This window comes from Aotus nancymaae, unplaced genomic scaffold (assembly GCF_030222135.1).
Source record: "Aotus nancymaae isolate 86718 unplaced genomic scaffold, 86718_ANA_hifiasm-v0.15.2.pri h1tg000036l, whole genome shotgun sequence".
NCBI lineage: Eukaryota > Metazoa > Chordata > Mammalia > Primates > Aotidae > Aotus > Aotus nancymaae.
The window spans coordinates 7,864,896-7,879,559 of NW_026988450.1; the positions used below are offsets into that span (position 1 = coordinate 7,864,896).

General features: G+C 46.2%; 1 protein-coding gene across 3 annotated transcripts in view; it reads left to right on the plus strand.

Moving 5' to 3' along the window:
* The window catches only part of LYN (LYN proto-oncogene, Src family tyrosine kinase), a 134,386-nt gene that overhangs the window by 88,103 nt on the left and 31,619 nt on the right, over window positions 1-14,664 (plus strand). For all 3 annotated transcript variants that reach the window (XM_064384208.1, XM_064384206.1, XM_064384207.1), the window contains 2 exons: window positions 340-522; window positions 3,461-3,537. In XM_064384208.1, coding sequence (XP_064240278.1) covers window positions 340-522; window positions 3,461-3,537 — 260 coding nt within the window. The remainder of the gene's footprint in view (window positions 1-339; window positions 523-3,460; window positions 3,538-14,664) is intronic.

The window sequence follows — 14,664 nt, forward strand, 5'->3', positions numbered from 1 at the left end:
CACTGCAGCCTTCGCCTCACGGGTTCAAGCAATTCTCCTGCCTCAGCCTCCCGAGTAGCTGGGATTACAGGCATGCACCACCATGCCCGGCTACTTTTTGTATTTTTAGTAGAGACAGGGTTTCTCCATGTTGGTCAGGCTGGTCTTGAACTCCCGACCTCAGGTGATGTGCCTGCCTTGGCCTCCCAAAGTGCTGGGATTACAGGCGTAAGCTACAGCACCCAGTAACTGAAGCTTTTTCTATCTGTAATTAAATCTTCTGCTAACTCTGCATCTGCAAAGTGAAGTTTTAAATTTTCTGTTTTATAAAGTATGCCCCGCCTTCCTTTTTCTTCCTAGGTTACTATAACAACAGTACCAAGGTGGCTGTGAAAACCCTGAAGCCGGGCACGATGTCTGTGCAAGCCTTCCTGGAAGAAGCCAACCTCATGAAGACTCTGCAGCATGACAAGCTCGTGAGGCTCTACGCTGTGGTCACCAGGGAGGAGCCTATTTACATCATCACTGAGTACATGGCCAAGGGTGAGTTCCTCCCACCACCTAGAGCTTACAGGGGTTTCAAATGCAAAAAGTAAAATGTGTAAGTGTTCAGAGATCACTCAAATAGTTTAATTATCAAACAGTATACCAACTACCGAAAAATCAGGAAATATGGGAAGGCAAAGCATTTTTATAAACCTAATCACTAGAAGTAATCCATGTCACACAATTGAAATCTAATCCTCCTGTTTTCTCTGCATCTGCCTGCATGTACCTATTACCCCGAGAATAGTACCCCATATCTAGTAGCCCCCAATAAACCCCCAATAAATTTCTATCAAATGAATTAATATGTATTTCAAAAGAGAATCTTTTTGTCATATACTTAAAATGTGAGTTCCCAGAGTTCTAATACTACAGATTTAGTACAGATTATTCAGTACCAAATTCCTCTTTCTTTCTTTCTTTCTTTTTTTTTTTGGAGACAGAGTCTCTCTCTGTCACCTAGGCTGGAGTGCAGTGGCACGATATCCGCTCACTGTGACCTCCATCTCCCGGATTCAAGTGATTCTCTTGCCTCAGCATCCCTAGTAGCTGGGACTACAGGCATGCGCCACCATGCCCAGCTAAAATTTTTTTTTTTCTTTTTATTTAGAGACAGAGTTTCACCATGTTGATCAGGCTGGTCTCGAACTCCTGAGCTCAGGCAATCTGCCTGCCTCAGTCTCCCAAAGTGCTAGGATTACAGGCGTGAGCTACCAGGCTCAGCCTCTTTTTGTTCTTTATCTAATATTAATCTTCCTCTTCAGCATTATCTAAATGTTCAGGGTGTCACTTTTAAATATTAATGTTTTTTAAAACTTGCGGAGGTTAAATTCCTATGTGATCATAGAATTGCAGGAGAATAGACTTCAAGCAATCATTTTTTCTTCCACTATGATCACCTTCACATAGAAGAAGGCTTTGAATCAACATCCTTCTTCCTTTTTAACCTCCAGTTCAGGAAACATACTAATAAACCGCCAAATTATTTTTTAAAAGTCCTCGGAAGTAATGAAGAAACATAAGCAATGATCCAGGATTAACAATCATCTCATACACAGTGGAGATGGTAGTATGATGTCATAGCTGAATAGATTCAAAAGATGAATGTTACATTTTCTTATTTAATCTCTGTATTTCAAAATATCAGTCACTCACAGTCCTTCCAAACAAGGGCCAGGCGCAGTGGCTCACGCCTGTAATCTCAGCACTTTGGGAGGCCGAGGTGGGTGGATCACTTGAGGTCAGGGGTTCAAAACCAACCTGGCCAACATGGCAAAACTCCATCTCTAAAAAATAATAAATAAAACAAAGAAACAAACAAACCAATTAGCCCTTGTGGCTTGGGTTGCTATAGCCGAGATACCAGGCTCAGGGCCAGATGCCTTATAGGAGTTCAGTAATTATTGTTGAATTAATTAACTTAGAGAATTCTTAATGATAAGTGTAAATATGAGTTTTCCTATGTAACAATGCCTACTTTTTTTTTTTTTTTTTTTTTTTTTTTGAGATAGAGTCTTACTCTAATGCCCAGGCTGGAGTGCAGTGGCACTATCTCGGCTCATTGTAACCTCCGCCTCCCAGGTTCCAGCAATTTGCCTGCCTCAGCCTCCCGAGTAGCTGGGATTACAGGTGCCTGCCACCATGCCTGGCTAATTTTTGTATTTTTTAGTAGAGAAAGGGTTTCATCACGTTGGCCAGGCTGGTCTTGTACTCCTGACCTCAGGGGATCTGCCTGCCTTGGCCTCCCAGAGTGCTAGGATTACAGGCTTGAGCCACCACGCCTCACTGAAGATGCCTAATATTTATTGAGCACTTACTATATCCCAGACTGCTCTTGGTGCTTTCCATGCTTGATCTCATTTAGTCTTTTCGGCAGCCTGAGGGCTAAGTGCTATGGTCCTGTGTCATGGATTAGGTAGCATAACGTTTACTGAGCACTTACTACCTGCTCACCATCATGGTATGTGCTTTGGATGCAACCTTTGATTACATCCTCCCCAAAACTCTAAAATAGCCTCTAGTGCACGCCCACTTTACAGAGACCTAGATGAGGTAAACAACTTGACCAAGATTACCTGTGAGGCTGGCACTTAAAGTTCTAGGGAAAAACAGGTCTTGTTTTAGAGATGAAGCCATAGGACGAGGGAGAGTTTGTTCAGCAACACACTGCTTCTTAGGTAGGTCGCACTTTTTTCCAAAGCACAGTTCACTCATCAAATGCTCATTGAGGCCGGGCGTGGTGGCTCACACCTGGAATCCCCGCATTTTGAGAGGCCAAGGTGGGAGGATTGCTTGAGTCCAGGAGTTGAGACCAACCTGGGCAACATGGTGACATCCTATCTCTACAAAAAATTAAAAAGAATTAGCTGGGTGTGATGGCACGCACCTTCAGTTAATGGGAGGCTGAAAGTGGGAGGATTGCTTGAGCCAGGGAGGTTGATGCTGCAGTGAGCTGTAATCATGCCACTGCACTCCAGCCTGGGTGACAGACTGAGAACCTGTCTCAAAAAAAAAAAAAAACATTCATTGAGCACCTACAGTATGTGCCAAGTTCTGTGCTTTTTGCTGGATACAGACAGGAGCAAGCCTGGTCAACCATCTGCAGAGGGCAGGTCTTCCAGTGAGCTGGCTAAAGATTGGGAGGCTGCAATGAGTGAATCATGGTGGCAGATACTCTGAAATGCATGGTTCTCAGACAGCTGTAGAGAGAGAAGTGGTATCCACCCTCACTCTTTCTCACCTGGAGCACATGCCACGTTTCACACTGGGTCCTGAGTTTGACCAAAATCAGGAAAAGGATTTATAACCACACAGAATTGTAAAGTCAATTATTTTGTGGGGGGTTTCCCTCTAATAGTAATGATGATGTGAATTTTGTTTAGATGTTTTTTATTCTGTGTTTGAACTACACTAACTTTTCTTTCTTTCTCCGTAGGCAGTTTGCTGGATTTCCTGAAGAGTGACGAAGGTGGCAAAGTGCTGCTTCCAAAGCTCATTGACTTTTCTGCTCAGGTAAAAAAGCCCAGTGTGCATGTGCATTTGCAAAGGCTTCCCTGTGTCAAATTCATGAAGGAGTTATTGTTCCAGGGAGAAGGAATTTTTGTTGAATGTTTTCTGATGGCAGTTATGAGAAAAGACCCTCCACAGTACAATTCCAGGAAAGAGTAACAGGAGATTCTCACGGATCGTGTGCACATGTCGAGTTTTGACCTGGATATAATCTCTATTAGCCAAGTCAGCCTCTTTCTACTTATGTTCATTTCACAAGTCATAGAAACAGTGCAGCTGAATCAACCACTTTCTCAGCATTTGAGAGAGGCAATTCCATACTATGTAAGCACAGCAGCTTTTAAACGATGCGTATGTTTTATTTAAGTTACAAATCAAATGTGCTGATACTTTTAAGTCCTCCATATTCTTGAAAACAGAGGAACTATGTCTCTTTCCTACTCTTCCCCTTCTCGGTCCTTCTTGTTGGATGTGCCATCAGGATTCTGTGAAATATTCATTTGTACTATTTTTAGTACTAGCCTAGGAGTTGCCTGTTTATTTGCTTTGGAATCACATGTTTCCTGAAGCGTATTTAAGAGCACAGGCAGTTATCCAAAAGCCCTACAATGTGCCCAAAATATTAAGGAAATGCACACTTGAATGATGCCAGCTGCTGACTTTTACTAGTTTCATTGTGTCCATTCGTCATGTTCAGTAATTTGCTTGCTTGCTTCTCAGTATTGGTAATGAGTGCTTCCATGAAGCCCAGTGTTTGTAGCAAAGGAGATTTATAGAAGTCCTAGGGAAGGCTGGCCCCTATAATCTTTCTTTTTTGCTCCCACTTCTTTTCTCAGACCCTCTTTTAGTTAGGAAATTGCTATAGCCTTCTTGGAAGGCGAGCTCCAAGGAGCGCTTGAGTACAGAGGTGAAGGACCTCACACAGGTAGGGCTGGACACGGGCCCTGCAATAGAGCATCATGGGCCAAGCTGGCATTCAGCATCTGGAGACTGGAGTTTGTGTCCTGGCTCTGCCGCTCGATAGCCATACTGCTTCCAAGGAAGTCCTTTGCCTATTTGGATTTCTTTATTTGCCTGTAAAACAGGAATGGTAGCTCCTACTTCAAGGAGATATTGTTGAGGGTCACATCAAACACAGATGTCGTGTCACGTGCTTGGCGTGGACACAAGCACCTCAGAGCCTCTGGTGGAAGCTGGGAAAACCCAAGGGAGGGCAGTGCCCATCCTTCCAGTAAAGGTGTGTGATGGGTGAGTCACACTGCTCAGGCGCCCTCTCCACCTCCAGAACTCGGCAGGCAAGTTCCTTATCTGAGTTGGAAATGAGTGTCCCCTGGAATGCCAGCATCTAATAAGAAAGAAGCATAATTGCTGTGGTGGAACAGGGGGGCGAGGAAAGGACCCAGCAGCCCTGCCTTTTTAACCCTGTCCTCAAAGTCTGTACTGGCCCCTGGGAGGCTCCATGGGGTTCCAAGGTTTCCAGAACTGTAGTTTGAAAACCACCACTCTGCAGCAAGAGGCTGGTTGGGTGCAGCTCTAGATCCTGTGTAAAAAACAGATTAGGAAGTCTGATAAAAGCAGAAGTCTGATAAACTTGGGTTATACTTACACGGATCAATGAGGCCCTCTACTCAGATGGTGATTTGGGTGTCTTCGTGGGCCAAGAGACTTGAGGAGTGTAGCAAAGCTTTGTCACTTGGACAAGGCTATGGAACATCGGGACACGTGGCCTGGAGGGCCTGAGTGGTCACAGCCATTCCATCTGCTGGGTATCTGATCTGTGCCCACAGTTCTTTAAGGTAGAAATTACACACATTGGGGTGTGTACCGTACCCAGAGAATGACTTTATTTTGTCACAGGGATATTTTGTATTGGGTTTCGCTTGGTTTATCTTGTAATACATTATCTTGACATAGTCAAAGCTTTTAAGGTCCAAGGCAAGGCCTCTATGCTGAGTCATTAATTTAGTGAATTACTACCATTACCTCGAAGAGCAATTTTTCTAACCTAGAAATGAATTGGGGGAGAAGTTACTTTCTAGACCTTCGTAGCTTATGAGGAAGGTTACCACAGAGGCTGACATTGACTGTGATTGTTGTGCCGTGGATTCCAGGGGGCTTCAGTTGACTCTCCTGTCAATTCTGATGGGGCTGAGCCCCCTCAGTGACAGGAGGGGCTGGGGGCAGTCAAAGCCAGCACCACTGGCCTCCATCCAAGCCAGTTTACCAAATCCAGCCCGTGCCGCATGAGCTCATGTTCACAGGGCCAGGGTCTCTTTCCTAGCAGGGGCCCCTTGGTAGAACCCACGGGACATCTGGCTCAAGTGCATGGACTGCTCAGCATCACTGGGAGAGTCACGGGTCAGCAGCAGCTGGCCGGACCCTGAGCATGTTCGTTCGGCACAAAATTCATCTTCTTTACAACTAAGCACTGGCTCCTTTGGAGTTCATCTTTGCTCAAAGTGCAATCCTCACTCAGACTCTTTCCTAGTCGTTCCCTCAAGGTGGAGCTGATGAGACCACCTGTTCCCCATCCTTAATCACTATCTGCTTCATGCACTTGTGGCTTTTCTTAATATAATACAGATAGTTTGAGAAGGGGGCCTTACCCTTGGCAACAAGTAGTAGGGCTTGTACGTTTCAGCTTCTGCCCGAAATGGCATACTTTCCACTTCCTCTTTCTACTCACTACGCCTGCTTCCTGGTCCCCCTGGAATGCCCTCACTGATGACCACTGCTACCCAGCGCTCCTCCTCCTCCTTCACACCTCTCTGAAATGATCTGTCTGTGCGGAGAAGGCCATCTCTAAATTATCTTACCTTTCCTTTTCTTTTATGTGCCACTAATTAACTCTCACTTTTCCATAGTGAATAACATGACAATAGTAAATATTATTAAAGCTGGCCCAGAGTGACAGATACCCGGTGCCCAGATACTTTGATAATCCAACCTTTTATAGAAAAGCTTCCCCCCACTTTACTATTTAGGGTGGAAATTTAGGGATAAAGCAGGAGAGGAATTATAGAAGTCCATTTGCTGTGTGAGCTCTAAACAGTTAGTAGGCTGTGCGATAATGATGAGGTTTGCTGTCTTCCATAACCCTTATCAATAGTGTCAGAGTTGGGAAATTGAGTGTTTAATTCGGCAGATTTTCACAATGAAAGATTGGTCATAGGAGATTGGTCATCCCTAGAAGAATAAGGGAAACTGTGAGGGGCAGAGTTGGGACTTTTCCTGCTGCCTGTATCTGGCCTCTTCTTCCCTCTCCCCAAGACCCACTTCCCCATGCCCTACTCTCCCCTCTGCATTCCCCTGTTGCCCATTGAGACAGGAAGTGGCTGGGTGCACATGACAGCCTTACAGTTCATGTGAGAGCTGATTTCATCACTTCCTGTCTCAGGATGAGTTCTGAAAGACTTGCCTGAACCCAAGTGTAATCCACACTCTCCAACCATTCACAGCCCATTCAACATAGACCAAGAAATCCTGACTAGAGCAGCTTTACCCATTGCTTTTCTCTTTGTATTAAATTAAGCATTGTAGTGCTTTCTGTGCTGAAATAGGAAAATACCTCTTTGCAAAGGAAGTTTGATACTTTCAGAATTGAGAGGCTTTGCATAATTCCCTTCCAGCTTTTACGCCCCATGTCAGAGAAGAAAAATGAGCTTGGAAAGAAAAGGGGTTAAAACCAGTGGGGATTTCCTTTATCAGAAGCCGAGATGGAATCAGAGACTTGTCAAACTGAGAGGAAAAAGAAGTGAAAAATGTACAGTGGCAGTTTGGAGAACAAATAAATCATCTTGTAATCCAGACCAAGTTAATCAAAGCATTTATTACTCTTTGGTGGCAGTATCTCTGAAGTGCAAAAATTACTAAAAAGGAAACGATTGTGAGTTAAATGTCAGGAAAAACTGCAAAATCAAGCCAAGCAAAGCGGCATGCACCTATGGTCTCAGCTACTTGGGAGGGTGAAATGGAAAGATTGCTTGAGGCCAGAAGTTCAGGACCAGCCTGTACAACAAAACAAAACAAAACAAATTGCAAACTCAGGGTTGTTGTTATTATCATGGCAACAAGTAACATTTATTTTAGCTACTTCTGGTTGATAAAGCACTTCCACCTCATTATCTAATTTGAGCCCAACAGCCTTGAAAGCATGTTTTTTTTTCCTTTAGTACCTCTTACAGGTCAAGAGATGAACTTGGACTTGTCGAAGGTTACCGAGCTAGTAGGCGGAATTGCTGGGACTCGATCCAGGGACTTCTGACTCGAGATAACAGATTCTTTCCTCTGCAGCTGCTGTCGTCTCATGGTTACAGTTGCTGCTACGGTCATTTTGCACCCAACACTGCTGTGATATGCATTTTCCCCCGTTATGGATTTTGACCATCAGAATTAATGCTTTATTTAGCTTTTTTCCCCTTAGAAGTCTTTATTGCCAAGATGGAAGTTATGCTCAAGATATATTTTGCCCCCAGTATTAAATTTAAAGCCTCATTTTAGGGTGGAAATTGGTAAAATGAGGAAGGTAGGAAAACTGAGTCTATCTATGAAGTTCTTGACCTTTTTGAGTAGGAGGGCCTTTTAACAGCAGAGCTTTCTGAGCACACCCTCATAGCTGTAGCTACTGAGTGAGAAAACAGTGTATAGATTGGGAATACGTTGTAATATCTCTTGGTTGAAACTCACCAGTCTGTTGGTAAATCAGGCTTGAAGGGTCTAGAGGGGGAAGTTCTCGGGAAGTTTCTAGAATATTTGCCAATATCATCCGAAGTGGGTCTCCTTCTTCTGTCTCTTTGTCAGGAATGTAAGTGATGTGTGAGATGCTCATATCCCGCCTCAAGGCTATTATCCCAGTGAATCAACTGCTTTATCTTCAAAGTCTTTATTAGTAATAACCTGTGATTGACAGCGTCGTCATGTTTAGTTCACTTAAACTGGAGGAAGAGTTGCATTGAGACGTCGAGTCAGACGTGGTGGCAAATGGAAGCCACAGGTGACTGACGAGGTTTGTGCTTTAACCAGGAGGTCAGATGTGCTCCCACTCCACATGGAATCTCCTCTCCACGTGGAAATTCTCACACATGACTCCTAATGAGGCCTACACATTCCCAATCACTCTTTTACGCACAAGAGCCCCCTCAGAGAGAAAAAAAGCCAGCACTGAAGAAGGCATTCATGAATTTCATAGAAGAATCTGAGCCAGGCGTCCCTCTGGATATAGGGGCCACATGTGGTCAGGATGTGATGGTCCCTGAGTGGGCATCGCTTGGAGCTGATGCTTGGAAACCTCGGCTTTCTCGATATACAAATGTCAACACAGCAGGTGGTTAGCTCTTTCTGCAGAATTTGAGAAACGTTGCTGCGACTTTGCAAATGGACCCTAGATGACGTTAATGATGGAGAAATCATTGAGCGAAAAGCCGGAAAACCTGCTTCTGTCTGGGGAAAATCACTCTGTGGGCCCCAGTGTCCTCATCTGTGAGGTGAGAGGCACGGGTTAGGTTTCCCACAGCCTCGTCTTTCACATTCCATGACTAGGGCCATCTCCTTCTATTTAGACTATCTGTGTGAATCGTCACCCAAAAGTTACAACTAATAATTCTGAGACTATGCAGATGACATTGATATAAGATTTTAACATTGTTAGAAATAAAGGCGCACAAATAGATCACTTTGGCGCCGTGCGCACATGTTGGGCACCTAAATGCTCTGTTTATCTTTTTTGAATCATGAGAGTTATGTTTTCAGTTTAAACTTTGACCATAAATGCTTAGAAAATGGATAAAAGAAACAAGAGTTACTGTAAGAATTGCAAAACTGGATCATATGCAGTTTCCTTCTGAAAAAGCCAAAGGAATAGGAAACTGTCATTTAAAAATAGTATAAAACAGGAACTTTTTTTTTGGTAAGGTGGGGGTGGGACTGTTTTGCATATTTAAGCAAGAGGAATCATGACTGGCTGTTAAAATAGCAAATACGGGAGAATTTATTTTTGTTCTAAATTTGGTCGGAAAGCTTTCTAGTGCCCAAGAGAAGCTTTGGGTAAGTGTATGGCGGAGGTGGTGTCGCTTTTGGCCTGCAGGCAAGCTGTGTCTCTTATCTTAATGTTATTTTGATCAGGGGTGGCAATTTCTGGTGAGTGCTACCATAAGTCACAAAATAATGTTCCCTTTGGGTATTCATCGTGGAAGCCTGCAAAGCTAGGATTGAATTGACGTGGTTTAGGAGTAGGCAGAGTCTATCACCAGCTGGCCACAATTGAAAAGTGGAGGTGAAAGCAGTTTGAAATTAGCTGGGCGTGGTGGTGCATGCCTGTAATCCCAGCTACTCTGAAGGCTGAGGTAGGAGAATCGCTTGAATCCTGGAGGCGGAGGTTGTCCTGACCTGAGATTGCACCAGTGCACTCCAGCCTGGGTGACAGAGTGAGACTCCATCTCAAAAAAAAAAAAAAAAAAAAAGAAAGAAAAGAAAAGAAAGCATTTTGAAGGGAGTAGTGAAGGGTAAATTCCAGCTGACCTTTGTCTCCAGCACTGGGCCTGCTCTCCCTGCGCCCCCCTCACCCTCTTGGTGTGTCCCCCTCCCTTTCACCCACACACATGTCCTGAGCACAGCCAGGCACTATGTGGAGAGGGGTGAGCAAAGGGCACATGGCATGGAGTAGGGGGCAGGTAAGTTACAGGCAAAGACAGGGTACAGCCCTGAGATATGGCAAGGGCTGTCAGGGCTGGCACCGCATGCTGCTTTCAGAGTACATGGAGGAGGATGGAGCATAGTAGGGTGGGCTAGCAGGCGGAAGGTGGGCTTCCTGGAAGAGAGAGATGGCCCTGCTAGCTTGGGAAGGGATTGGATGCAGGGATGGGTCTTCAGTTGTGGGAACCTGGTGCATAAGAGCACAGAAAAGGAGCACACAGGGGTGCAAATGGGGGTGTATGGAGAGAACAGCTTGAGGGGCGCTCTGAGAGACATGGACATTAAGGAAACTAGGCCAGGCGCAGTGGCTCACGCCTGTAATCCCAGCACTTTGGGAGACCGAAGTGGGTGGATTACCTGAGATCAGGAGTTCGAGACCAGCCTGGCCAACATGGTGAAACCCTATCTCTACTAAAAATACAAAAATTAGCCAGGCATGGTGGTGGACACCTGTAATCCCAGCTACTCAGGAGGCTGAGGCAGGAGACTCGCTTGAACCTGGGTGGCGGAGGTTGTAGTGAGCCAAGATCGCGCCACTGCACTCCAGCCTGGCGACAGAGCAAGACTCCATCTTAGAAAAACAAAAAAAAAATGGGAGGCGGGGGAACTAGACATGTTCACTCTGAGTTGTGCAGAAGTAAACTGTTTTGTAGATAACTGGTTTAAAAATGTATTTGCAAAAAATAAAAATGCTTATACTCAGCAAATAGTTTCAACAGGACTTACGGTTTTGCCCTTTTAGTCATTAGTGGCTGCTTTTGTATTTACTGTAGTATGTGTTCATGTACCTCTGTTCCTCTCCAGCACACCAAGGTGATCTTTATAGAAACTGGTCTGTTTTGACTATGAAGAATCACAGGGTTCTCAGCTTTTCATGCTCCTGAGATTTTGTTTTAGTACCGTTTTTGTTGTTGTTTTGTCTTGTTTTTTTTAAAACTGAGACCAGGAAGGGTGGGATGGAAAAGGAATGGGAGAGTTTGCGTTCTAGCCCAGAGCCTGTGTCTGCCCGGCACAGTGGCTCACGCCGGTAATCCCAGCACTTTGGGAGGCTGAAGTGGGAGGACTGCTTGAGGCCAGGAGTTTGAGACCAATCTGGGCAACACAGTGAGACTCCTGTCTCTACAAAAAAAAAAAAAAATTAGCCAGGCTTGATGGTCGTGCCTGTAATCCCAGCTACTAGGGAAGCTGGAAGGATAGGATTGCTTGAACCCAGGAAGTTGAGGCTCAAGTGAGCTATGATCACGCCCATTGCACTCCAGCCTAGGTGACAGGAGCTGACTCTTCCTCTAAAAAACAAAACAAACGCAAACAGAGCTCGTCTCTAAAGGGTACACCCTGAAACGCACAGTACTCACTCTAAGCTTCTTCAGTTCAGAGCTAGATTCTCAGGCTGTCTCCCCACCCCTCACTAAAACCAAAAAGCACCTTCAGGAGTTTAGCCCAAGGTTGGAGATAATTAAACTTCTCAACCAAGTGGCTTCCTGATGCTGCCCCTGGAGCAGGTGTGAGGTTTGCGTCATGAAATGGATGTGGGTTGCCTGGGGATAATGGGGATCGACTGAGCATTTCAGCAGGAATGTGATAGGATGAGACCTGTGCTTTAAAAATTGCCCTGGCCACCAGATACCAAAATGACTAGAAGGGATGAAAGCTAGAGTCCAGGGATGAGGGAGGGAGGATGGCTCTGAGCGAGGTCAGTGTTCCCCATCACAGGCACACAGAAATAGAGAAGGAATGTGCCTGGGGCAGCTGAGGACTGGCATTGTGGGCACGGGCCTGAGGTGGCTGATGAAATTAGTTTGGCTGGACTGGGTTTGAGGTGCCATGAAACATCAGCTAGAGATGGGCAGCTAGAATGGACAGGCGTTTTAGTATAGAGGTCTGGGGCTAGAGGATTCAGGGAGGCTGGCGCTGCAGATGGTCATATAAATAGAGGTTGGATGAGGTCCTGTAGAGAGTGCGGGAAGAGGCAGAGGACAGCCCCAGGCAGGCCTGTAAGGAGGAGATGGGGTTACAGCGCAGGCGACATGGAGTTCTGATGCACGGTCAGAGAACAGGGAAACTGTCACTGGACTTTGCGACAGGGAAGTCTTTGAGAACCTGGCTGGACCCTTCTCGATGGCATAGTTTGGGTGAAAGCCAAGGCCTCGGCCTCTCTCCCTCTTCCTGATTCCTAGAACCCTGTTATCTGCCTGCACAGCCTCCTCCCTAGCCCTGGCTGACTCCTCTTCCTCTTTTTCTTTCTCCTCTGCTGCAGCTTTTCTCTGTATGCCTCCCTGACTGCTCTCCACGGCACACTCTTGAAAAAACCATGATTTCTCTTTGCACTTAAATGAAACCCTGCACTCATTCTTTTTTGAAACAGTTTTGCTCTTGTTGCCCAGGCTGGAATGCAATGGTGCAATCTCAGCTTACCACCACCTCCACCTCCCCAGTTCAAGCGATTCTCCTGCCTCAGCGTCCTGAGTAGCTGGGATTACAGGCATGCACCACCACACCTGGCTAATTTTGTATTTCTAGTAGAGACGGGGTTGCTCCACATTGGTCAGGCTGGTCTTGAACTTCCCACCTCAGGTGATCTGCCTGCCTTGGCCTCCCAAAGTGCTGATGGATTATAGGCGTGAGCCACTGCACCCGGTCTCATTTTTATTTTTAAAAGTAAGTTCATATTGATTTTCTTCTTTGTTGGAATAGAAGGAAATAAAATTACTGAGAGAGGGACTTAAATTATTGGTCTTTTTAAAAATATGGTTTTGTAGACTTCTGTAGAAACACAGTGTTCTTCACCCACTCTGGGAGCGCGTGCTGGAAGCATTTCTGTCTGCAGCAATGCAGGTCCTGGGGCTTTGTGAAACACAATGGGAAGCGTTTTAAAACAGTCACCAAAAGTAGCTCCTGCCCCCAGTTGAGACAGGTTTGATTTGAATGTGTATTCCAAGGTCAGTTTGGCGCCTGGAATGCGTTGCCCCAGGTTTCACTGAGGTTCAGATCTTGGGCCTCTACCCAGCACAGCTCTGCAGATCTCACCCTGATTCGATGGCACCCCAGGAAATGGTGTGTCTAGGCTCTGTGGTATGGTTTCTTTTTTTTATTTTTGTATATATTTTTTTAAAGACGGGGTTTCATCATATTGGCCAGGATGGTCTCGATCTCCTGACATCGTGACCCACCCTCCTCGGCCTCCCAAACTGCTGGGATTCCAGGCAGCTCCTCTCTGCCTCAGCAGCAGCCTGACACCCTGTGCAAGGCTCAGAGGGATGCCACAGTGGCTCCGGGGCTGCCAGAGGGCCGCCTACCCTCATGCGGAAGACCCAACAGAGCTGCTGCCGCAGTTGCTGCCTCCTGGCCTCATCCTCTCCCCACAGCAAGACCCTGGAGAGGAGGCCCGCAGCGGACAGCCCTCTGGAGGCCCTGCCCCAGTGGCCACCCTCAGAGCCCATGCACACAGGCAGCATTCCACCTAGGCAGGCCACAGGCCCTGGGAGATAGCCACGCAGGGTCCCCCTGAGCCACGGCTGTCTCAGTCAGTAGTCACTCACTGCCCAGCCCTCCCCACTCCTAAGCAAATCCTTTCATTCCTTCTTCCAAAACAGATCTCCCTCCTCCAGGTCACCATCGTCTCTCATCTGCACCATTGCAGTTGTAGCTTTTATTTTTTCTTTTTTGAGACGGGGTCTCGCTATGTTGTCCAGGCTGGCGTGCAGTGGCTATTCACAGGCGCGATCCCACTACTCCTAAGCACTACTCCTAAACGACCTGGGCCGGTTCACCCCTTCTTAACCAACCTAGAGATCCTCCGCTCCCAGGAGTCACCATATTGATTCCGAACTTAGTGTGGCACACTGCAGCCCAGAGCTCCTGGGCTCAAGCAATTCTCCTGCCTCCCACGTAGCTGGGATTACAGGCACACACTACTGTGCCCCAAAGGTGCTTCTTTACTGGTGTTGTCCAGTTTGGCAAACAGAAGAAATTCGAGGTACACAGGCAAATTTGGATTTTGGATAAACAATAGCTTTTAGCAGAAGGGTGCCCATGTGTCTTCCTGGACAGCTCTGCTTTTAATGGGCCTCCCTCCTGTCTCTGGCTACCCTCTGTCCAAGTTCCACAGAGTAGGCAGGGACAACTGGATGGTTTTAAATTTTTTGCCTTTTTAAAACTGGTGGTAAAATAAACACGAAGTCCACCATGTTAACCGTGTCGAAGAAGTTGTTGGCAGTAAGAACATTCGCATTGTTGTGAAACCATCACTAACAATCTGCAGAACTCTTTCATCTTCCCAGAAACTCTGTGCCCACTCGATGCCAGCTCCCCGCAGCCCCTGCTAGCCCCCGGCCACCCCCGTGCTGTTCTTGGTCTCTGTGAATCTTACAGACTGGATAGTTTTGCACACCTGCTCAGCTCCGTTCAGTGGGTTCCCACCACACCCGCAGAGACTCCCAA